The sequence below is a fragment of the Heliconius melpomene genome, chromosome 8 (genome assembly GCF_056956725.1).
Source record: "Heliconius melpomene rosina isolate 202511_hmr_F chromosome 8, ASM5695672v1, whole genome shotgun sequence".
Taxonomy (NCBI): Eukaryota; Metazoa; Arthropoda; class Insecta; order Lepidoptera; family Nymphalidae; genus Heliconius; species Heliconius melpomene.
The window spans coordinates 9,214,656-9,241,855 of record NC_140396.1 but is presented as its reverse complement, the minus strand read 5'-3'; the positions used below and the strand labels follow the sequence as shown (position 1 = coordinate 9,241,855).

General features: G+C 33.8%; 1 protein-coding gene across 2 annotated transcripts in view; it reads right to left on the bottom strand.

Annotated features, from left to right (window-relative positions):
• Positions 1-27,200, bottom strand: part of hth (Meis homeobox homothorax) — a 262,885-nt gene that overhangs the window by 205,879 nt on the left and 29,806 nt on the right. For both annotated transcript variants that reach the window (XM_085189188.1, XM_085189189.1), the window contains exons 4-6: positions 20,041-20,091; positions 15,293-15,343; positions 8,521-8,688 (exon numbers count right to left, since the gene is read on the bottom strand). In XM_085189188.1, coding sequence (XP_085045314.1) covers positions 8,521-8,688; positions 15,293-15,343; positions 20,041-20,091 — 270 coding nt within the window. The remainder of the gene's footprint in view (positions 1-8,520; positions 8,689-15,292; positions 15,344-20,040; positions 20,092-27,200) is intronic.

Below are 27,200 nucleotides of genomic sequence, written 5' to 3'. Positions count from 1 at the left end.
AAATAGCTGCGTCGGGCAAAACAATGCTATGATGTTTAGTAGAGACTACAGATCAGCGAGCTTGAAAATATTCCGACGGCTTAGGTCTTTGCTTTTTAATATTTTTATCGAAAAACTATATTAATTGGTGTTTTGGTGGATCTTTTTAGTTTATTTAGTTAATTATGTATCTAGATTTTAGAAAGGCGTAGTCACGTGGACTAGTTTATAGAAGTAAATGCACAAATAATAGAGCTTCGCCTATGTTTGCAGTGCAAGCCTATACTACTGAAAAGAATTTGAGAAATTATTTTCTATAATTAATTATATAAATCTCTTAGATATTTGCTTAATGATCCTTGAAACGTATTATTTTTAATTAAATGTATTGCATTTATTATTAAAATTTAAATCTGTTAAAGCTTTGGATTGCCAAATTAAAATGTAAAAGAAATTATTCTCATTATTTACTGTAGTAAACGGATCGAACAGGTGAAAATGAGCCAGATCAACCACCGCCCAAATTAAAAACGTTTTGTTTGTATTCACAAAAATTTATAACCCGGTCATAACGAGACAAAGAAACATGGTATAATGCACTTTATATATATAATAAGCGGGACAGACGGACGAGCGACAGCCGCGAGACGACTATAAATAAATAATGCGCCAACATTTTATTATTATCATCATCGGGCACGTGCGACGACATTCCGCCACTCTGCCAGCTTCTGAGATTCAAATAAACAGCTAAAGACCGAGCTAGATGAAGATGGAGAAACAAACAAATATTCAGGCAAGATGAATGCTCTTGTCAGAAATCAAATTTTAATTCTTTTTTACTATTACGTTCACAATATATAAAATTTATAATATAATAAACAATATTGTTTGACAGTATTTCTAAAATAATGTCCAATTTAAAAATTATATTTCTTGTTTTAATATACTGCTATAGAGTTTTTTCTTAATTTCTATATCTAAATGATGATATAAAGTAACAGATAATAATCTTTATATATAACATCTGATTTCTTAAAGGAGTTTACAAACATTCGTAAAAGTCGTTAATTTGGAGCGAGTCCTTCGCAATCCTCTGGAGATTTAATCGTCGATCGTGAACAAACACATTCATCATAAAAGATTATCGCTTTAGCGGACCGCTAATATCCAATTAGCGAGTGTAAAGATTCAAATCGATTTCGAGTATTCGAAATAGAAACCGAGATATAGGTAATTGGAGAAACGTCAACGAAAGTAGGAAGTATTCGTGGCCCAGATAAATAACAAGCTATTAATAATGTACCCTTGCTTGCTTCTCACTAATATCAGCAGTTACAGCGGCTCCGACCAGTTTGTCTTATTGAGATCATCACTATTTGTATAAATATTGAATAGAAAGAAAGAAACAAACTAAATATTAAATAAGACTATGATTTTTATAAATTTAACTTTGTTATGAAAGTAAGACATATTTTCTCAAAACAATTTAGATTAAATCGCCTCGTTTATAACAAGGTCTTGGTCACTACTATAATTAAAACAAATGAACCAAAATAAGTGCACACTAGTGTTGTTCCTTGTTAGTGTAATTATTTTGGCTAGTGCGGTCCACCGGGGTAGTCGCCTCATTGATTATTATTTTAACGGACTATTAAAATTTGATGACCACTTCTACTTCTACTACGTTCATCTTCAACTCACTACGTATTAGTATAGTGTTCTTGGCACTAAAAACCAAAATCGATAATTTGTTCGTTACATTTTTAACTCTATCTAAATTAACAAAAGATTCAAATTCCAAAAGCATTTTTATCTTGTACGATCATTTTCACTGCAATTGCTACACTGAGTGTCGGAGCTAAGCGTCAATAAAAATAGTCATAAAATCTGATTCACATCTAAAATATGCTTTAAATTCAATACGCTAAAGTTGCTTTTGTTTAAAATCATTCCTTCCAGTATCACGGGAACGTGTGAAATAAAAATCATGCGTATGCACACATTCGTTAAGAATTGACACTTATTAAGGGGGATAATTTTTTTTAATTGGCGTGACGACATCACTTTATTTAGTTGACCACTTGTAGCGTGACACTGTTTGATTTGAAATTCCCTTAGTTGGCTCACGTCAATCATTTTGACACCCTTTCTTAATGGTCTCTCAGCTGCTTCTTTTTGCCTTATACAGAAAATATATATTTGACACGCGCTGCGACTGTAACTGCCCCAACGATTTATGATTCGTTCACAATCTCCTTTTGGCTTGTATGAACTCATTTTGTATGTAGCTCACGGATTCAAGTAGCTAAACGAATTTTCAGCCAAAAATCGGTATAACAATACTATTTTTGTTTCAACTTTCTCAAAAAGCCAAGTCTAAACTTATACAGACAAGAATAACATTAAAAGATAATTGGACACATCCAATTCAGAAGTCATAAGAAGCTGCATATTGAAATGAACCCGTTATCGATGACCACAAAAAGCTTTGTGAGCAAATCATAAGCCAGAGCGGTTCAAATTCAAATTGCCCGATTCAGATTTAGTACAAGAGTGCGACTGGCCTCCGAGCGCGTGACCAATCGCTAATTAGAAAATGTGTTCGACGATGTGCTTTTACGGAAGCCGATCGCTCTTCTATAATTAAACTTTTAAATTTAATTCCAATTTTAGATTTCAAACGCCATTTCCACTTCTGGTGTTACTGTAGCCAGCTTTATTTTTTATAAAAGAAGAGAAAAAAACAACAAGTATAGACAAGGCGCCTGATTCCTCTAAAACTTAAGGTGCTGTAACAGGTTTCTCAATTTATTTTACTGAGCCTTTGGTTCTATTTTATTTATTTTCAACATATCTCATCGAGTTCTTTTAATTTGAAAAAGAAATATATTCGTTATCATCTACTTATGAAAGTTAATTGTAGATTTACATTTCCTGTTAGAAATATTTGATCATTCCGGATTATTATTCTTACATGAGACGGAAATTTGTGTAGGCCTCCGGAAATCTCACTGGTTTTGCAGCAAATAGCGCGACGGGGTTCCCAACCCCTGGTCCAAGAAACCTAAACGTCCCCTCTTGACACGGTCACTGGCTACGGGAAAATGCTCGGCCACGAGAAAATATTGCACTTTTATGGGATTCAATTTCCGTAATACTGGCTTGTTTTTGTATTTTTTTCTTCTCTTTTTGATGTTGTAAATATTAGTAGGTATAAATATTAAACTCTATGTTTGTTCTTTTAACTTAGTTTTTTTGTTTAGTTATATAATAAAATATAACATACTTTGTTTTATACATATACCTACTCACAAATGAAGAATTTTTATTACATTTTATCATATTTATTAGTTACTATTTAGTCCTTATAATTTATTAAAAAGATTTCTGTGATTTTATATCGTTTTATTATCAAGAAATATGAATGCAATTGACAACGGTACAATCAATCCCAAATCGTATGAAGACATTGGCACCCTGTAGAGTGATCGTAAAACGAGACGCAGCAGGTACTCTATTGTCGGTAAGTACGTACAATAATGATCCAGATATAAAAATTATATCGACTTGAATAATAGGGGAAATTTGGTGGAGATTTGTTATAAAAATACCTGTAATTTTTCTTTCTCGACAAGATTACAAAAAATTGAGAGAGTGAAGATTATTTGGGTTATTTTTCAGGAGTCATAGATTCAAACCTTCCTACAGAAAAAGTAAAAAAACAACCCAATGTATCCGTTAAAGATGAACTAACAATAATTCATACTAAAAATAAAGTAAACATGAATATTAAATACAATAACCCTTAACTGCCGAGCACAACTTCTGCCACTAATAAACAACACGTGGTATTTACTTACAAACCGTAACAATATAATTTCTTATAAAGGAAATAATTACTGGGAACGCCATGATAATAAATTACACGGCATTTACGACTAATTTATTAATAGAATTTTCGCGAGCAAACCTTAGGAGCGTCGTAAACAAGTAACCACAGCGTGGCCAATGTTTGATCGTTAAATTTGTTTCTGCATCCCGATTGGTTGTTTTCGAACCAATGACCGTCGCCTAAGGATTTAAAACCGGCGGTTTATGATCTCCAGGCGTCTTGCTTTTTGGCGCCAAAAATGATAGTTAAAAATCTAATTTTGTGATTCATGTTAGTGGGGTGTATAACATTCTTAGACTTAGATTCTACTAAGATCTACATTATAGCTCAAATTATTTTTGACTAAATCCACAATTACTATAGTTGAGATTCCTTGGTTGATATTTTGTTACTAAAAGCCTAAATTCAAGCTTATTAGCTGTGGTTGTTTTTGGTACATAATGGTTTGAACCTGGCAGAAACAGGTTAAAGAAGTGATGCATCACTATATTCTCTTTACCTATCATAATGAGAAAGATGCAATAAAACACTACAGCTTCGAACCACATAATCTAAATAGATCGATGATATCACATTTTGCATCGTGTCACATACTCTAAATGATATCTAAGACATATTTATGTGACAATCTGTAGCTGCATAAAATTGTTAACTAACTAGAATTTAGTGTGTAATAAAGCAGTCAGGAGAGACGTACCTACTGACAGGCTGGCTAATATAAATATATACGTAAGGGCGGACCTGAGGTGATTTTGATTAGAGCATTAATTAACATTTTCAGTATGTAATAAGACTTTGTAGTATGTAACGCGTTTATTGACTTTTAGGTATAAAAAGGAGAGATCTCTCTCTGTTTGTCGAACAATAATAAGTTAAACATTAACATAAAAAGTTTATTATCTTAATTGAACTAATTATAATAAAGAAATGATGTTTTTAATTACGCTAAATTGTCTACATTTTGTCGTAAGCAAAGAAAATACCATAGAATCTTGAAATATTCGTGACAATTAACAACATGGAATTGCTAGAAAATTACTTAATATGTACATATTAGGTATCGTTTACAAGTGTTCTTACATCCAATATGCTAGTTGCAAGTAAAATATTGTGAAATAGAATACTAGAAGCAACATCTTATTTAATAACTACTATGAGATACCATTATTCTAAAAATTATGGACATAGGTTGGGTGTACTTTTTTAAGCAGCATGTTCAAATTCTAAGAGTAGGCAGGAATTGTTTTTATTTGATTTGGTAAATTCTTCAAAAAAATCAACAATAAATTAATTTGATCCATCATTTTAACAAAAAACTTTTATACTACAGCTCAACCTAAACCATATTTCATGGATAAGAATAAGGAGGAAGGGGGACAAGAATTGTCTCCAGTAAGCCCAGCATTGTCGCTGACAACGACGAATCCGTGACGAATCACCACTATCCTGTACAAATCCCGGTACCCTTATTTCATTATATCACTTATTTTCTTATTGCTCGAACTCTAAATGCATTATTCATGGATTTTGTTATGATTGTTAATGCTATTGAAAGGTTTTGGACAGATGACGTTTTTAGTAAAATTGTTTATTTTTTTATTTAAAATTAAATTATGTTTTTAAAAGCCAGTCGTGGTGGAGAGGCACAACTTGATGGTTGTGGGTTGGATTCCCACCCGAGATAATAAAATATTTAGTTAATATTTTCATTCCCTCAGTCTAGTAATAAGGTAAAACGCAGCGTTCATCTCCGCCCTCAAGTTCATTTGTCCTCAAGTTTATATAGTAGGGTACTATATACGGGATACATGGTGATGCTAAAAAACAAAGGTAAACTCCACTATCGTCCAGATTAAAAATACAGATTTCAGTTCCCGATCGAAGACTATTATTAATTTTGACTATTAATTTATGTATGATTGACTATTAATAATATTATCGTTTTGGATAAATGAAAAAAAAACAATTATCCAAACCAGCATCGGCTTTACAAATTATTTGCATCTATATTACTATACTTATCAAACGAAATGAAGGATCTATTAGAGGCCCCCTAACCCAGTCCCCCGCGGCTCAGTCGTCAGCCGTCAATGGCAGACGTGAAAAATAAATAAAATGTCAGATTGTCGTGGAAAACGTTCGTAAAAGATCCCACCAAGCTTTTACAGGAGTACCTTCTGTGTTTACGCACTGTAGGAATGGGGGTGTTTTGTTTTTTATAATTTATATAGGTTTTATGTAGTAAAGAAAATATCAAAATTATCAATAATTTAGGTACTGGATAAAGAAACAGAAATTTGAAAAACAAGGATTTTCTTATCTGTGCAAATAGCATTTATATATTCTTATTTTGTATAAGCAAATTAATTATCTGTGGATATTATAATAAAGATTTTTGGTACATAGATAAAAAAAACTAAAAAGATTTAAATATATCAAGCATTACATATTCATCGTTGAATATTTCTATCAAAATGTTCCCTAAAAACCGTAGTGCGTGTATTCCTAGCGGGTAGGAAAGATTATCGCGGCGCGCAGTAAGCAGTAAAGAAACAATTCCCCCTCCCGGGGCGAGAATCTGCGACATGATAAAAATACAATATTTTCCGCATAAAACATTCTCTTTACACTTTTTACTGTTTTCACCTTTGGAACATTTAACGAGTTTATTTTTGTAGCGTTGAGAAATTAGATCAACGTACTTGAAGGGAACTTTGTGTTGCTGATATTTCTTAATTTAAGAAGGTTTATTTTTAAAACAGGAGGCAGATTTTTTCTTTATATTAAGGTAGTCGTGTGTCATCTTAAAATTATAAAACAAACTCCCATGTTATTTCAAACAGAACATTTTATTGTAATCCGTTCAGAAAAATAATATTATAAAATTAATTAAAATCACATTGACATACAAGATGGACGTACACCAAATAGCATATTAATTATACATTTACGAGTTAGAATTATGAAAATTATTTTTAAAACATAAGAAACCTACCGCGCTGTTTACACCTAACTTAGACTCGAACTAGACAATAATTGTTAATAAAAAAAACTCATATACAGACATAAATAACCACTGAAGAAGACCTCCATACCAAAACATTTATTTAGAACCACGTGTTAGGTGCATTAAGGCTTCGAGTTAACAATGTGAGAAATAATATATAACACAAACAAAACAATTCAGTCTCAACGCCCAAAAACATACCTTATATATCACTAAACAAACATACAAAAAAAACGCGGTCGTTGTCACCAATTCTGTCAACTATTCGCGCCAAACGATAAACGTCACTTTCCACAGATTAATAATGTCGACAGATAATATCAATTACAATAGAATGTATTAATCGATTATTCAAATACAATAGTTACAGAATTGGCATTATTATTTTATATATATAACGTAACTTGAATAACTTATTTTATTATGAATGTATTGTAGATATTTTGTATCGTGCAATACCAATATGAAAAATACCAACCAGTTAGAATGCAGTGTACAAAAATACAGCAAACAATCTTAATAATTAAATGTTTACTTATCGAAGTTAGGAGAAATAGTGGAACCACATAAACGGCACTAATTATTTTTAGAAGCATCTAGATTTCTATTCATAACGCACATCCATATAATATATCCGATTATTATAATCGCTTGCACTTTAATCGATGGTCGTGATGCAGCTCCATTACAGACTCACGCGCAAAATGCAATCGATCGCGAACGGTCTAAAATTACACCTACCGTATACTGAATACGTATTTTCTTTCTTTTAAACTAACTAAATTTAATTTTTTTTGTGCTTCTTGTTAGTTAACGCAATAAAACTGCAATTATTATCTATTTACGTATATATATTTACTGTTTACTAGCCAAAAGATAACACTAGCATCTACCACCTTTATAAATCAATGACAATAATTTAAAACTCTTAAGTAATTCTTATTATCTCACTTAGGCAAGTTAAAGTTGTGTTTTTACGTATACTTCGTTTTCCAATAGTTTCCAAATAACCTAATTAAGTTTTAAACTAAGCTCAGAATTGTAATCGTAGCTTCTAGAAAGAAATTATGGCAATAGTTCTGGAGCTCGAAGGAGAGCAGAGATTTGAAAGACTTATCATGCTGTATTTACTTACTATAGTTATTTATTAGTATACACATATTACAATCAACGTTATACGTATGTTTTTTTTTAAATCGTATACATAATTCCGGCGCAAAAAAAATTTCGAACATCGGCGCAAAAATGTTCATTAGAAAAAGAACCAAATCGAGAGAACCCGATCTGATCGCACCCTCACCCTCACACCCCTCCACTGTAACGTGTGATCGATAATTTAGATAAATCAAATCAATGTTCAAATGGTACAGTGCAAAGAGGTTGGCCAATTGCAAAAACGAAGATTTTTAACTTAAACTATATAACTGGCGTTCGTGGAGTTTGCGGGACAAACTCCAAGAAGACCGTACAAGCTGGGGAGGCGAGATATAAACTAAAATGCGAGCACCCCCTGAAACACTTCGTTTTTGCAATGGCCAGACTAAGAGCAGGGGTGCACGAGATAGCTCGTGGTAGAATTGGGTGCTAGCTGGGGATCGCGCCTCTGAATCAGGTGTGATTTGCTATAGGGGGTACTCACGACGTCGGGGGTGGACGCGCCGTCGTGGCTGCTGTCGGGCGCCGAGCGCTCGCCGTTGGTGTCCGGCGGCCGAGCTGACTCCCGCTCGTCGATCACCAGGTCGATGGGCATCTTGCCCTTCAGGCAGCTGATGTAGCGGTGGCAGAAGTTGTCGCATAGCTCGTGCACCTGCACAGACAGATACGTTGTCGTTAGTTCGATTCTTCGTTCGTCTTGTTGAATTTTCTTTGTTGGTTGTGGCAAACAAAACCTTTTACTTTTGTCAGAAGTAAAATATTTAAATATATAACCTAAAAAATCTAAACTACTCTTAACAATACTAGAAAATTATCGTATCTCTATAATATTCAAATTGAATGCCCGCATTCCAACGAATACTTCGTTCACGAATAAAAAATAAATAATTCAAAACTAATCAAACAACATTGATTGCTTTTGATTTATTAGTTAATTAATGACACAATCCACACATTTACATAAACATTAATACTGATGTACTCGTATGGGAACACGTTTCCGAAGACTCTATAACATTCCCATATTTGGTATGTATTTGAAAATAATTATAATAATGAGGCATGTGAAAAAAATAATTATTTTATTTTATCATTAAGCTTTGTACATTTATGAAATATTTTGACAAGAAAATGAATATTTCTATGTTTTAAGCAATAAAGACCGTCGTAGCGCAGCGACACAGCGTGTGACTGACTGTAAACGCGATGGTTGTAGGTACGAATCCCACTAGCGGAATGAGTTTTCATTTCCTCGCTCTGGTAAACCACACTCAATACGCAATGTCTAGAAAATTTTGAAGAAAATGAGGATTGAAATGTCTTAAATCTTGGTTCTGTCTACCTACCTTGCTAAGACAGCGTGAAGGTAAAAAAACTTAAACAATATTTAAATCAGCTGTTCCCATGTTCGAGTTCGGACACGGCTGAATGCTTGAACGTACCCGCCAACCTCTGAACTAATGTCATTTGAACACAAAAACAATAAAAACACACACACAAAAGGAAAGAAACAAAGGGAATACATTTAGAGGCGTTCGTGGACCAACTGACGCACATTACGCGTTAAACTCCAAACGTAAAAACAATTCCTTGTTAAATAAAAAAGCAAATACATTTTTTTTTTCATTCCAATAAAATACGACCCCCGCCGGGCGAGTATTAATTTTTACGTCGAGGCCTTATAAATTTTCATAGGCATAATTAACTTAGAAATTAACATAAGGCAATAAAAAAGCTAACGAAATTTTTAGATAGCGTTTACACGATGGCGAGCTATAAAATGGCGGCAGGTGAAGGTTCGCGTTCAGAAAAAAAAACAAAAAAGGAATCGTCTTAGCGGATTTTGAAAATAGAACGCGTCGCAGGAAGCGGAAACGACTCTACCCGTCGCTGACAGTTAATTTTGTCTTTGGATAGTAATTTCCTAATCGACAAGTTTTTCTCAAATCATAAACTGTGAACTCGTTTGTCGTATCAAATATTTGGCACAGATTATATAAAATTAGACAGATGCGGCTATAAATGTTTATAATATTTTAATTCGCTTCATGTATACGAGAAACGTCATAATTGTGGTCATTTAAAGTAATTTGAATTTTACAGCTGTTGAAATCCATATTTATGGTCGGAGCGCGGGTGTTCTTCACTGTCAAATGACTTAACTGTGTCTGTCAAAATTTGATAGAGGCTGTTTACTGGGTCACAGATATTTCCGCAGATATGTCATTATTTTTTCTTTAAAGTATGCATGAACTATCGATCACACAATCACAATTCAGCGGGAAGTGCTAAACAGTTCCCTCTGCCTACTCTGTTATATGCAGTATACAGCGTGAGTGCTTAATATATAAAAAAGTATATAAATCTGACCGTTTCAAAAAGAAACATGTTATCTACAATGAAATTAATTCCAATAATCCGTCGTCTTTGTGAGCGATGCCCAATCTATTCTTAACCAGAGAAAGCGACAAAGATGACATCGTAACTCTTCGAATATCCAAATTTGGGATTGCTGTACCACCAGACAGTGAAGGTTTTATCTCCATACCGTATCGTTCAAATATAACCCTTATGGCCACCATAAAAGCATCATAATTGGTTGTACTGTAATGGAGAGATAGCAATATTTGAGTAAACTGTTGATGTCTTTAATGAGATATTACGGCATTCCGGGCCCCGACTCGGGCCGATTATCGTTACGAACATCAAAACTCTTTCCAGAAATTTAAATTTGGAACCGGGATTGAGATATGGAGTGTTTCCGAACGTATTCTTATTTTTTAATTTGAAACGTGATATATAATGGCAGCTCGTTGACGTTTAGAGCGTCTGCCCTCGGATGGAGTTTTTTTGATCCTAGTTTCAGAAACTTTTGTTTATACGTCGTCGTAGTCATCGTCGAGATTTAAACAGATTTTGTATCGCGATTTAGCACAGCTGTATCCCGCAGAGAGAGCTTAGAGTTAAATAATTCCGTTCCTCACATTTCGCTGAATTCTAGAGGCGTGCGTTTATTGCAAGTTGAGTGGCATAACTCAACACCGCGCTTTGCCCCTACACGAGAGCGAAAAAATTAAAATATTAAATATTTCAAGTCTCCGAGTGAGGATCGAACTCACAACCTATCAATTTGACAGACACACGCTTGTGCCCACTACTGGCCTCTACCACAGGTATTTGTTGAGTATTTTTAAAGATTTTTTTAAAGAGGGCTCCTCGTAAGATTGCCAAAAGCGTGGGTCGCATAAAACCCGCTCCGCAATGTGTGCCACGGCCGATTCGCGATTAAAGGGTTTTTTTCGCGATATGCACCGTGGGTGTGACTAGGTACCTAACGTAAATTGGAACGTACATAAGAAATATCATAACATTTTCTTGTTTAACCGTTCCAAATAATTTATTTTAGTTATATATTATTGTAGTTTATAATAGCATGTCAGAAACGTATTAAATAATAATAAAAAATTGTCTGTCGTTTTTTACAATTGGTTTTGCTTATGAAAAATTGATATTATATATTAATTTAACGCGTTATAAATAGAGTTTTACATAAAAATCTATACGATGAATTCTTGTAAGAGGCCAGATTTAAACTGTCACTGTCATTTTATATTTTTAAAAAGATATCCGAGTAGACTATGACGAAGCTTGCGATGACTTTTAATGTTTTTCACATACCTAGTGGAAACTCTTATTAATATAGACACATTCGTTTTATTTTATCTTTATGTATATTAACATTCCTTAGTTTCTGAATATTTTCGTGTTATTTTCTCTTATTTAAAAGATTTTAAAAAAACGGAATCAAACCCACAGGCGTCATAACTTAGCTTCAATCGTTTTATTTAAAAAAAAAACGCAAAATATTTTTAAAAAAGCACCTCACTGGAATGACCCACACAATGATATGCATAGGCAGATGCAAAAACGCATCGGACGACATTTCTGATCGGCCATCGAATGTTCCCTTTGTACGTTGTTTTTGCCGTTTTATATATATTTTTTTCCTTTTAATTTAAATAAAACCTGAACCGGCATTCAAATGAGGCTCGATTAGTTCGCACCTCACTTGCTCTACCATAAAGTTTTTTCTAGTCTTTAGAACAATTTAAAACTTATGCAAAAAATATTATGACAATTATTATTTCTTTCTCTCTCTCTCCATAATTTCAATAATAAGTCGAATTAATAATAATAAATCAACATAATAAATACAATTATCATTTAAGTATACATAATTATAAAATACAATTAATATAACTTGTCTTTTTGTTATTTAAATGAAATGTGTATTAATTAAAATGTTTTTCGTCCGTTAAAAGTGACCAGAAGAAATCGCGTCGCACTATCGACTTAATGCATGTTGTAAAAGTAATAAAGGCGCGTCGTAAAGGGTCGCGGGTTCGAAGCACGTAAACAAACAAATCTGACCTAGATCGTAAATCACTTAGCCACGCTGTTACAGATAACAATTTACGAGTTGAAGTAACAAAATATGAAATAAAAGCACGCATTCTAATCAGTTGGGTTTATTAACAGCCGTTTAGCGTTCCTACAAAAGTTTATTTTATACTTGTAAAGATTGGACTTGATAAAAAAATGTTTTATTATTTGTTCGGAGGTCGACAAGACGCAGGAGCACAAGCGTACGACTGTTATTGCGAGGGTTGTGAGTTCGATTCCTACACGGGGGAATGACATATTTAATATTATCTTTTTCACTAGAGATAGGAAAAGAAACCAGGAAACGAGGTGTTGACACTCTAGAGTTCCGTTTCTAATATTTTATAGTGGGCAAAGGAAGTGCCTTAATAAGACGGAGTCTCTTAACACTAGGCTACTAGTCACCCAGTGCCTACCTTGGGAGGATACAGCATGAAGTTAAAAAAACAAATTATTTCTCCTTTCTTTTTCTTTTTTGTTTTAATAAAGAGGACAGATAAATCTAATAAAAGTGGACATTACCGCAGGAATCTGGCTGTCTACCACATAACGTAATTAGGGAACAGACTATATAAAAAACCTGCTAGTGGACCAATCACCGATCGCGCGACCGAAAAGACCCATGATTCGAATTTCGAACCCGATGTGACCGCCAGCGGCCATGTTTAAAATATTAAAAGCATAAATCAAAAAACGTTATTGGATATTTTAATTTTAACGAGATTTTCTATTTGAAAATCTTAATAATGGAATGATAACTAGAGACGCCATTGTGGTGTAGTTAATAAGTGCTTAAGTGGGTTCGATTTCTTAGAGGTGTGTTAATCTAAATAAAAATAAATAAAACTCTTGTTACTGAATGACTGACAGACTGACAACGAAACTACTAAAGTTAGAAAATTGAAATTTGGTGGGTAGATTAGAATACGTAGGGAAGCACTAACAGAATATTTGTGGATATTCCTATAGGTATGGTAAAAAACGTGATTTTTTAATTTACGTCTTCAAAGTTGCGGCCAATGACTAGTGTTTGTGGTATACCTAGTGCTTTCTTATTTTGGATAGACACTGTGGAAAATTTTAAAATAAAAAAAAATAGTAGACTTGTATAATATTATGTTAAGAATAAAATATATATATTTCTTTAAAAATTTCTCTATTTCTTTACGACAATACCAATTACAATCATCGATCTTCTTTGTGACGGGCTCTACCTCTAATGTTTTTTATGTAAGTTTTAATTATTATTTAAGCTCCAAAACATCACCTGTGTACGGTGTGTAGTGAAGCGGAAATGGATCCAACTAACGGCATGTCTTTTTTTTACTTTGCTTTTATTTCGACAAAAACTATGGACGAGATAGAACCTGACGCATAGGTATAGGATATGAGCAATGGACAAAAAATGTTTTTTCTTTACAATATAATAATATGGTTGCTACAATCGAGTTTATTTTATTTTTATAGGTATTATTTAAGATAATTAATGTATTAAGTTTTTCACGGTGTATCCCGCAAATAGCGAGATAGAATCTTGTGATAAAACAGTCGCCAGATTTGCCTTGACACCGAAACGAGGGAATCGAACCCACAATCGCCAGATTCACAATCGTTGTGCCACGAGGGCGTCTGTATTAAATAACGACATTTAAATATCACATAGTACCTACATACTAATATATCGAATATTATACCTGCAATTCGTTTCATTATTTACTTTTAATGGAAATCTTATTACTTGAATTTATCATTGATGCACATAACTTGCCCGCAGTCGTACTAAAGAGGAGTTATAGCATCGGATCATTTCTGACTGCAGCCCGCGGGCTCCACGGCCGATATTTTGAATTTAAACCTCTTATTTTTATTCTTTTAAATGGTCTTTATCTCGCCCCCGGCCAGCGTAGACGTATCACATTTCGGGTTATCTCGTTACATACTTTTAAGTTGTAGGTATAATATATAAGTTTTAACTAATTTACCGGTTTCGAAACACATAATACACCTACTCTGGTAGAAGGTACGTACATAGCCAGTAGATACAGCGTGTGTAATTTTAAAGAATCTGTGGGAGCGACGTATCTAGTTACGAGATCGTCGCGATAGACTTTGCTCATACTAGTTCAGTACAAACGAGACCATATTGTAGAATAGACAAGTGGGTTTAATTCCATGTTCCTATAACTCACGCTTCGATGGTTATATGAATTTTACGTGTCTAATTGATGTCTGTACGCCCGAATCGTCCGATTTGATGGTGGACGACAAAAAGCGTGGGTCCGCCGCGTTACCGTTACCCGTCGAGGGTATAATGACGCGAATCGACGATGCGACACACGCAAGAACTCGGACCGGTCTCCGGCGAAACGCCGAAACGGGAGATAAGGGGGGAAAAACAAACACACAAAACGCGGCCCATTCACGGCACGGACACCTGACTGGCCAAATTGAGTGAAAACAACGAACTAGGTTCCCAATTTATATACTCAATATTTAAACGGGACCCTGAAGAGATCAGAGTTCAGTCGTAGCTCGTATGTGACATATGAGTTTGACAGTTGGTACCAAGAGTACGTCGCGACGAAACTAATTCAAAGTTTGAGCATTCAAAGAGCTGGAGGTGTGACCGGCGCGGCTCGTGTGCGTGCGCCACTCGCACGAGATCGATACGTTATCTCGATTCAAAATCGATACCCGAGCCCTTGGATAATCGAATCGATACTGGACAATGTCAGGTGATATTTTCCTTTCAAAACCGGTCCAGCGCGCCTCGAAATGAATTCCCTCGTAAATAAAACATTAAAAACACTTACTTTTTCTAATTCTAATAGGTGAAACCGTAGGACTTGTATCGCTTGCACCATCTGGAAAGAAAGAAGGTAACGTTAGTTTGAATAGGTATCTTGGACATGTTTTATAGTCGTTCGTAGGCAACCAGCGGGCTCTATCAGACAAAGACGAGCGAGTACAAAGAGCTGCACAAAGCGCACCGGTGCCCCGCTGCGCGTAGGGATGCGCTCGCACGATATTAAATCCGAGAATATTCCTCTTTAACTCAGACGCGACTCGTATCGCGTAAATTATAATATTACAAGATAACTCATAAATTACTACCTATTTGCCACAACAATTTTCATTTATTCTAAGCAAAAAATTGTATGAGCTTTATGTCTAAGAATTTACCTTCTAACACCTCAATGAAATAATAACTAGAGACAAAAAATCTTATTCACATACGTACTTGAGATAGTGATCTCCACTATGTTTGGAGATCTAATCGGAGTTTTGAATCGATCTATCTCAAAGGAGGTAATGCCGTTTTAATAGCGCCATGATTCGTTTCTGATTGCCGAGACGTGCGCCGCCTTCCAGAATATTCTTTACCGATTTTAACCTTTTGATTGATGGGGTTTATTAGTTGACTAGATTAAGTTTAAATGCCGGAAATTACGGAAGTTTACTTTTTTTTGTATGTGGCTACCGTAATGAGTGTCAGCGGCCGAGACAACTTCTGTACTATAAAATATATACAATGTAACTTAATTCCCAAGCACCTTCACTTGTGACGACGATATTGTTTGTAATAAAAATTTTATGCGAATATATAATAAATCATTATGATAAAAATAAAATCGATTATTGATCGTTTAATTTTTATGGTGAAATAAGCATCTTTGTGGAAAACTAGTCAAGTTTAGAAGACCACACGTAGGTATGTAATGTTTACACAATTGTTTTTTTAATAATTATTTTATGTTATACATAGTGATGTGCAAAGCCGTATCAATTAGACGCCACCGTTCGTTTGCACAGGCGTCACAGACACAGATAAAAATATATTGACATTAGACCCATATCTTTGGACAAACTTTACACTTTACAGCCTCTTCAGAGAGCCCTTACTACAAGGGCATTAGGGGTGATAGTAAAAGTTTTAAAAACCGTAGTGAGATGTTTGCCTTGTTTGAGGGAGGCTCCGTCAACATTATAAACGCAGTCCAATCTGTTTGCCTGACAAGCCACTTAAATATGCTACCGTCCCGAATAAAAACTTTTGAACTTCTTGCGTTTTAATATAAGAATTTAATCCTATGATTCTCATTATATTAAATATACCATTTGCGCAATATAAAGAAAAAATAAACGTTAAAAATTAATTTATTAACGTTGAGCCTTAAGAAGATATTTGAGATATTTCGTGTTGAGTGGCGGAACTCAACACCGCGCTTTGTATTCTTACTTGAGCGAGGAAATGAGGTGGGCATTATTCTATCAATAATCTATGAGGATGTACTACTCTAAATAGTGAGCCATATCCTAACTACTACAGTAAAAGTATTACCATTTATTCGATATTTACAAAATAAGAACGTCACTATGAAAATGTAAAAAACAATTTTAATGGGTTTTTCTTATAAACGTTCATTACAATAACGTAAGCTGTATTTTTTTAATATAGATATTTGAAATCATATTAAAAAAATACATACTATTTAAATTTAATTTAGCAGAATGAAATGACTCAAAACTCTTTTAATAGAGAGAGAGAGAGAGAGAGAGAGAGAGTCTCTGTCTGAAAATAACCTGGACACTAAAATTAGGATTTTTATTTTTATATAAAAATATTACAATTAATGTAATCAAAACATTAAAAAATTTAAATTTAAACTGTTTGCTTTATATGAGTTACTAATGAGATAGAAGTATGTTTGCGGACGACCCTTGATGGCTTAGCTGACTGTACCAACACAGATGTGGTCCAAGTAAACACCAGTGGTACTTTTACAGAGGGTCCATCATATAATGGGGAAAAGCTGTGGAGAGATTGAATTTAGTGTGTTATCTTATGAATATATTAATTTGCTTATATTGTATGTAATTATTATTGATCCTATATTTAATTAAAAATATTAATATTCATTAATAGAGAAGAAATTAAGAACTAAGAAATATTTTTAGCATCAGGTAGATCCGCTATGAACGGTATAAAATAGATATTTCTTTTTTAGCTCTCTCCTATACCTTTCCTAAAATACTTAAATGTTATTTTTATGGCATAACTGAAAATCTCAATATTTTCCCTTTCCCCATACTAAAAATGCACTAATAAATTTATTTTGAAACTTATGGTTATCCTAGCCCCATGCCAATGGGCTTGTCCCGAATAGTTTAGTCAATGGCCCACTGTTAGTTTGACTATTAAATATTTAAAACAATCTGTTGTTAGTTTTATGGTGCCATGACCACACAAGAGTTAAGAGATTTATAATTTGTGGCCCTTTTTTTAACTTCACACCATATTTCTTACAAATAAAGTTTGTTAGGGCAGAATTCTTGAGTTTTTTTTAAATATTAGGTTTATAAATTATGTAAGTAAGAATTGGCAAGGTTTAAACTTAAAATTTTAAGAAATTGAACTTTTTTTTTTACTAAATCGAGGTTCCCTAGGATAGGAATCGAACACATAATCACCATGCAGAATCAAACACAACGTTAACTACAACTAATATCATGTATATTTATCATGTAGTTGTATTAATCGACTTTTTAATTTTAATACATTAGCTTATAACGGACGGTATAAATTTCAAATTAAAGATAATTGCAGTCTATAATGAAATAATAACGCAGTGGAATAGAGGCTGACTGTAAAAAAGATTATGGGTTCGATTCCCACATGGGGGAATGATTTTATTCAAATTACATTTATTTTTCCGGTCTAGTAGATGAAGGGCGCCTCTACCACTCAAACGTAATGTTTAGAAAAATTCAGCAGGGAGTGTTTTAACACTAGGTTTCCTATACACTATTTTTTAAACAATAAAGTAATATTTCAACTCAACACAAATGAAAGAGTATTACGAATTACAAGCTCATTACATTGATACAGCCACTAGCGTTAAGCGCAAACAACGCTGTCAGGTGGAATGACAGCTTGCATTACAATTTGGTTATTGTCATAATACTCGTTTATTAAAAGTACTGTTGCTATTATAATTTCGATGATTATCCTATTTAAAGGTTTATTGGGATTTCTATAATAAATTATTTAATATAAAATAGCTATATATATTTTTAATTTCAGATTAGATTTTGCTCTAATAAGCTTTTGCTAAATGATAGGTTAAAATTTCAGTTGGATTAATATTATATATTATTTACCTTTTTTCCAGTAAATTATCTATAATTAAATACATTTTAATATTTTGACACTATCAAATATATCTGATATAGGTATATATATAAAATACATTTTGTCGCCGCGTCTCGATGACACCAAGTGCCCATATTTACCTGACGCACCGCAAGATGGCGCCTTTCAAACTAAATTACCCTTTTCAAAAGCACCACCATTCAAACTAAAATAACGTCAATTGAATAGCCGTAAACAAGTAACAAGAGAATTCTTAAAATAACCCAGAGCTTTACTCAAAAGAAATGGGTTAACCGTCGCGTTGTAATTAGGTTCCTTTTTAAAATATTTCAATAACTATGATATAATTACGATTATTTTTTTTTAATTTTATTTTATTACTACCGTCAGCTCTTGGAAGTATCAATGTGAAATCGATATTTATAAAATGATTTTAAAGTCTAACTTCCACTATTTGATAATAGAAAACAGAGTAACCTTGCACTAGGTTCTCCTTGCGCACTACGCTGAATACAAAACAGCCATAGCATAACCATAAAACGTATATTATTATAATTTTCTTTAATTATTTAACCAAAAGTCAAAAGTTTCACGTTAGAAATTCCATAATTAATTACTATAAGCCATTCCCATATCTATCTCCGCCTAATGACACATGACACATGTGGTGGCAACACATGACAGCGACAGTGTTCGAAACGAAAATATTTTAACCATTTCTTGCAAGTTTGCTCAGCCCGGATGTACTAAAAGTTTGTTTTGTCCTTATCTAAAGGTTGAGCATCAATAGCGCTTATCAGCCACCCAGGTACCGAAACCTCGCTACTGTTTCGACTTTAAAACCATGATTTATTCCCCTATAATTAATTTGTTCTCGCATCCACAAATTCCGATTAAATTTAACAATTTTTTCCATCATAATAGTAAAAGAAAGTGCACGATTTGATTAAAGCAATTTACCAAACTGAGTCAACAGCGATCGCCACAACCTACCAATTCGTAATGCTTAGAATTTATTTGTTAAAAATCGGTTAAGTACCCGTGTCGAACGGCACCGGTGGGTGGCCGCCATCTTTTTATTTCACGTTTTTGTCCACGCTAGAGCCGCGGGGGACGCACTGTGCGATTCAAACTTTTATGAGTGACAATACTACACCTACCCACTATATCTATAGCTATAGCTATATATATACAGATATAGACGATAATTCTTTTATTTTGTTATTCCGAGAAGAGTCTCGTTTACCTGCGGTTAATTTTAGACAGCTCTTTAACTAATCAAATCGTAAATTACTCGGTCGCCGGAGACGTGAACTATAAAATGTTGACTATTTTACGGCGTATTAAAATGGAACCATTTATTTATCTTTGAGGACGGTGGACATCATAAAACTGTATGGTACTTACTAATGAGTCGACCTCTGGGTCTGCTATGTAATAGGGTTTCTCTTGGCGTATCTGTGGAGAGAGAAGAGCGTGTTATTAGATTTGCTTGTATATTATAAATAAAATTATAAGATAAAATATTTTGTAATAACAATTATTATTAAAAATACCTCAACAAATACCTCATATAAAAATATAAATAGATAACAAGACAAGCCGGGTGGCAACACCAGGCTAATAAAGCCCGCTTCGCTGCGCCCGCGCATAGAGTAAATGAAGTCAGAAGATGTTATCAGCGTGACCAAGTGCGATGATTACATTCCACAAATCATTGCAAAAGAGGTTTCGACCATGTCATAAACGGGTTAGAGCGTGTTTTAATTTTTTTTAACTACTAATATTAGTTTTTTGTGGTTAATTAAAATTTTTTTAGCGTTACTCATAATGTTGGTATTCCTACTCAGTTATTTGCTTAGAACTTTAAATTTTAGTCTGTTCTACAGAATTATATTTTTTTATAATTCTATGCTAAGATATAGATGACTGATATAAAAAAGCTTTCTTTATAATGTATTTCGACATGAGAAGCATTTTTTTTTAAGCTTAACCTCTAGCTTGACCGGAAGTGCGATACTATCACGCATCTATGCACCGTGCCCGGATTATAAATGGTCTACAATTTTTATTAAAAAGTAAATTCTAAGGTATTATTGTAAAAAGACATGTGAAAAATAAAGTTAGATTTAAATTTTTTATTCCATTTTTTTTTTGTATTCTTAATACATTTTTTAACGGCGTTTATGTCTATTATTATGTGAGCTTATTCAGAGCTCTTGTAGGGGAACTTAACACTGCACTATATCTGATTAAACTAGAGAAACATCGAAAAGAATACATTAGTTATTTTTCTTAAAGAAAACCCACAAAAACGTATATCCCTATATATTTGAGCTAAACAATAATTTGTACATCTCGATAACCAATCTAAAAGCATGTGAGGTCACGCACGCCCCTCCTCCGCCGCCGGCGAGGATGTCCCTCATTTTGGGAACCACCGACCCGTAAACCCCCACTTTTGGACAATTAAATGCTAATAACATACATAAAAACCATTGGTACATACTTAAATAACAGATTTATATAATGTATTGTTCTTTTTATGTCTTTGAAGAACCTTTCTTAAATTTTTATGTGAATTTAATTAGTGACTAGTGTTTCTACTCTCCTTTTACCTGTTTTGAAATATTATTCTATATATTCCTTAGTAACTTAGATCCATAATCAATGAAGTAATATGTAAAATAATATTTAGACTTTCCTTATAAATTCATTAGAAACTCTTTGCAAAGTAACATGCCGTGCAGTAACCCTTTATTAACGTAAAAAGTCTCTGTAACGGTCGTGGATTCCATAAAAACGATTATTGTGTAAATCTAAAGGTCAAACATATCAGCTTATTCATTGCGATTACTATTTGCGATTTTATCATAAAAATAATATAGTCTATTAGTTTTTTTTTTCAACGTCGATATAAAATGTTATGCAAAGTAGGTATAAGTAGATGAGAACTTTAGTCTGTACGGTGTGTGATGATCGTTGTTTGGTTGTTTTTATTTTGCTATTTCACGCTGTATCAGCAGGATAGGCAGAGGGAACCTGGGAATCTAGTGTTAAGACACTTCGTTCCCATTAAGATATTTCCGTTCTCCACTTTTAACGGAATTCTGATTCCATGTTGAATGTCGGGACTCTACGGCGCGATTTACCTATAGGAAAGAAAATGAAAATATTAAATATTTCCTTTCCTCGAGTGGGAATCGAACCTACAGCCTGTGGTGTTTACAGTCGCACGCTTGTGGAACTGCAATTAAGTGAAAAACGACTAATTCTTTGTATCCTAATTCATTGTACACATCAACGAGGACACATTACATAGAACCCATTATGTTAGAATTTCTATTTTACAACCAATACTAAAAATCCCATAAAAATAAACACTTTTTAGTATAACTTTTGACTTGTCCCAAATATCTTTGTGCGATGACAATTGTACCTGGCTTTTATTATTCCTTTGTGCACTTTCAGGCGAAATACAGCATTGTTTGTATAATTGAATAAATGCTTCGTGTAAGCCCTTTTGTCCGCTCCCTAGGAGCTAAGGACGCGTAAAGATACATTGACAGGATCCTCATAACCCAGTTTTTTTAAATAAACTAAGGCAGGACGTGAGCTGAATGTGTGAACGCGATGATAGTGGATTCAAATAGTGGTTGGGGGAATATATTTGTCTATATTATAAGAATAGTAGAGTTTCTGTGTGTTTTTACTTTGCAAAATGGTGTAGATTTGGATATAAGATAAAAATAACACGATAGTTTGTCGCTTCACGTCACTGGGCTACCTGGTTAAATTAAAACACGGAACCTTCAATTAAATTTATAAGGTTATAATCGAATACCGTCGTAGACACAATTCGGACGTTTGACAAGGAACCCTGTTAAACATATATTACGGTGCATAATGTAATGGCCGTTTAAACGTTACTTATTATCATACATATCGGTGGTCGCGACCATCAAAATCGCTACCAAACGGGGTACCCTATAATTTGTGATAAAAAAATCTATTTATAAGATAAAATAAGGCATGGAAAGGCTACCTAAGATGCTCACCGATCGATCTCAACGGACTTTTAATAAATCAATCGTTCCAGGCCATTTTGACGCTTGTCCAAACTTTTCATAGGACGTACATTTGTGCGCCGGCGCAGAACACCGCGCACTTAATTATTCTGTAATGCGTAAAGGTTGAATTTTGTAATTTAGTTAAGTTGCCTCCTATTTAATAACTTTTTATACGTTGGACGGCGGGCAGGTGATTTGTCGTTTTTTTTTTTCTTCATTTTAACGTTCACCTAAAAAGTCTGGCCGGTCCTCGGCTACTGAAGTAGTTCATGTTCAAAATTATAGTGTTTTAACATGGTGCTTTCTGTTACAAAATTTATATTTATAGCATACGCGCGCGACGCCGTGGCCACGTGGCGGTGGCGGAGCTCCCGCTTGTTTTGGTGACTCCGTGGTCACATTTAATCACCCAGAGGACCACGACGTGCGAATATATATATTTCACCATCTTTACAACAGCTATAAAGGGACTTAATGAACAAACGTCTTTATGACGCCATAGTAAACGTCAGATATCACTCATTTCTCCTCTTGCCCCAACAAAAAAATGCCATAAATATTTCTTAACAGAACAACTCCTACTGAATATTGTAACCATAAACGTAGCTATATAAAATGAGGTTTGGTTTTTGTAATTTTTGTTAGACCCGGAGCTGGAATTAAAAGAACTTAGACGTGGGACGGAACGGGACCTTTTGTTTGCTTAACCCTCGTGTCGTCTGCGCCATAAATATGCAAATGATAGGAAAGTATTCATAACTAACTGGAATAAATAAATATTTTACGGTTGCCAGTTTATGGAAGTGGTGTTGGATTTTGCCGTAACTTTCGGAACTTGTTCGCCCTAGATTCCAACGTGAGGGCCGATCTTTATTGAACGTCTCTTAGAATATTTCTTCTAATAATTCGATTTGTCGGAAACTCATCGGATATCGTATTCTTGGATATGTGAACCACATGGCGAACTGTGGGAAGGGACTAATCTAAATCAGAAATTTCAAATGGTACTTCAGTGTCTGTGAAGCGTTATCCCCATTAGAGCGAGACACTAAACCAAGCGAGAGGGAGACAGACGAAATGAAAGGAGAGTTTTTCGTTCATTTTTTGCCCCAAAATTCGTGTGTTCGAAAATTTTATTTTTAATACAAGTAAAGTATTCAAAAGATACGAGAGCAGGTAGACGACGGCCGGGCCAGGCCGGGCCGGGGTGTTTGCTTAGTTTTTTTATCGCACAAAGACTTTAACTTGATTTATGGTCGTGGTCTGTGACGATTTGTGACCTGTAATTTTTGATGTGATTTTTGTCACTAACGGACGCCGGTCCTGATTTATTAATTTATAAAACCTGAGGAGGCGTGATTCCATTTTGACAGTTGTCCGAAACGTGTAATCTTGTGTTTATGGAACGTATTATTTTGGACGAAACGATGATGTGTCAAAATTAGGGTACGAAGTCTTTTTGCTTGGGCATCTGTGTCACAGTGGCCAATCATTATTCAAGACATTTATAATTTCCTGTTACCTTTATATAACTAGGCGGAATATAGAAAACGTCAATATCTCAACTTTAGCCTAACCAAATAAACAAACAGACGAGCATAACAATAAACTGTGCAAATCACGCATCCTCACACGGCAATACTTTCGCTGCGTTAGTTGAGCATTTAACCGGTCCCTCGGGGGTCATTTCAGCCCAGAAGGTCAGTTTTTCGACCATTAACGCGTTCAGAGGGTTGTGGAGGAATTAAGCAGGGTTATAAAGGTGGTGCATAATGACTCACTCCGGGGCAGTCGAGTAGAATGAAGTGCAAGTAATAACATCATTCCAAACCACTAATATTGTTTCAACGATTAAGGTAGCCAACTACTGTTATGATTGTCTAGGGATTTATTTATAACCGGGCAAAATTATAAAGCAATTATCTTATATTATATTGTTTTTATACTGCTATGAATTATTTTCATTACCACGCTTTGGTAACAAGACAAATTACGGCGTTGAGCCCCGCAAGTTAAAACGTAATGTCTACCCTGTCTAGTTAGGGTAGGCTGCTATAAAAAATTCGAAAGTTTCTTCGTACCATCTAAATATCCTATTGTTATCTTATGAAATGTTTAATACCTTTAATATATTTTTTTCATACAAAACCTTGTATCGTTTGGAACTCATGAATCCAAATGATGGATTATATTTTTTAAACGCCTTAAGATGCATCGGATTAATCTGTTATGAAAAGGCAGATGTTTCTTTATAAATAACTTCAAAAAATTACAATTGTTATGTGAATGTATAGGACAACGTATGTTATTATTAAAAATCCTCTTAAATATCACAAATTTTATTACGTAACAGTTTACTTCCAATGTAGTAGCGGGTTGTGTGCCCGAGTAACCTTTGTCCAATAGACCGATTGCTACAACAAATATTGAAGGGTATAAGGATGAATCCATGTGATGATAATTCAAAATAAACACAAATTCAAGTACAAAGCTAAACGTTTTCATTAAGAGCAATCACAATCACGGCAACCCTCAATATTTCCCATGACTTCACCGCTAAGGAGGTTGCAAACAAACAAACACTGTATTCATAACCGTCCGTGTTTACAACAGAGCACTCGCACACGTACCATATGAAAATAAACGGGCCAAAGTGTTTTTCGACGGCGAAAAAAACAATTTTTAAACAACGCTGACGAGAACAAATACTGATTCCATAGTTAAAGTTAACCCTTAAACAACTACGTGCACGTATGTAACGTACCACATTATGAATAAGTTAATATTCGGCATTCGGCGTTCGGCACCCTCATTTTGGGTGCCTTTTTTAATTCCACCCTAAATCCCGCGGGGCTAAAAATTAAAGTGTAATGGTCCAATGTTTAATAACTTATCTGCGGGACAAAATGAGTTTTGCCTTTTGTTAATATAATTTTTAAAGTTAATACCTTAAAAGGGTTTGTGAATCGATGCGTTATTTGCATATAAGTATTAGCTTATGGTATTTTATAAACGAATACTGTGATTGGAATTAGGATATGTTATCGAGTTTATTGGTTTATTATATATATTTTATTAATTTATTTTTTGACTGATATTATGATTATAACAAATCTAAAATATAAAAACTAGCGTGTAAAAACGGTAAGTATTTATTATGTGACAATCAGCAATGGACGCTGAAACTTGATCGCTTATCACAAGTTCGATCTCTAGACAAAGTAAAAACTCGTCCATAAAGATATTTATCTCAGCGGTAAAAGCGGGAAGTCGAACCCAACCCAATAGACAATATTTAAAATGCAAGTGAGTTAAATAACAAAACAACCGCAGTGTTGATTTATTTATGAAAAATAAAATTTGTTTTACCATATCTTATTTTTTTATTTCTAATTATATAGATAAAGACAACATTCGGAATTAGGTTCTGCTGCTTAGTACTGAAAGTAGGTAGGCGAGTAACTTTAAGGCAAAAGATACAATAAATTAAAAAATATATTTTTACAAAAATGTTAATATATCTTTATCCACCAAACTTCTAACAACATCAGATTAAGTTAAGATTTTCTTAATACTAGAGCAGGGGCGATACTCAAAACAAATTACAAGATTTCGCCATTACCGACCCCTAATCATCGACACATTGATGAAACAATTACAACTCTGGACGCAGAAGGGGTACGTAATCTTGATTGATCTACTACAAATAACAGTTTCTTAGTGACGAATTTACGCCATACTTTTATTTGGGGTTAACTTTTGTATAGCACTTTAGTGGGGTTAAGTTTGGTTTACAAATAAATAGAATACGATAAAACATCTGAAATAATAAATATATATAATAATAAATTAGAAATCATATTAAAATTGCTACTAATATACCTGTGTAAATTTCTATAACATTACTATAAAAATATATTAAAAACCACGAAAAATATGTTTAATTTAATTATATTAAAAATTCTACTTTAAATTTATGCCAGTACCTAGTAGTTATTATATATTTTTTTCTTCTTCTGTACTTAAATAAATTTAACATAATATGGTGATCAAATAACTGAAGTAAAATATACCTAAACTTATAACTCCATGGATAGGACAGTTAAACACGTTATAGAAAAATAACTACCTGCATAAGAATCAAATGTGATATCATCAATTTAATGACCAAGAAATCAACCACCATACTAAATGGTTATACACTTTTAATATCATACACATAATAGGTAAATGATCAAAAGGCTCACTTAATTACATTTCATGGCTCGGTTATAACGTGAAAGTTTAAAAAAAAATGCTTTAAAATGAAATATACGAGCTGCAATTAAGTAACAAGTAATATCTAATTTTAAACTACAAAGCGTTAATTAAAAACTATGATGGGTTGTAATTTCTAGACTTAGGGTATCACGCAAATTGGCTAAGACCTGAAATTATAGGGCATTTGATCGGGGTGAAATATGTACGTATTGAATATAAGGGGGTGAAGAAGCTATA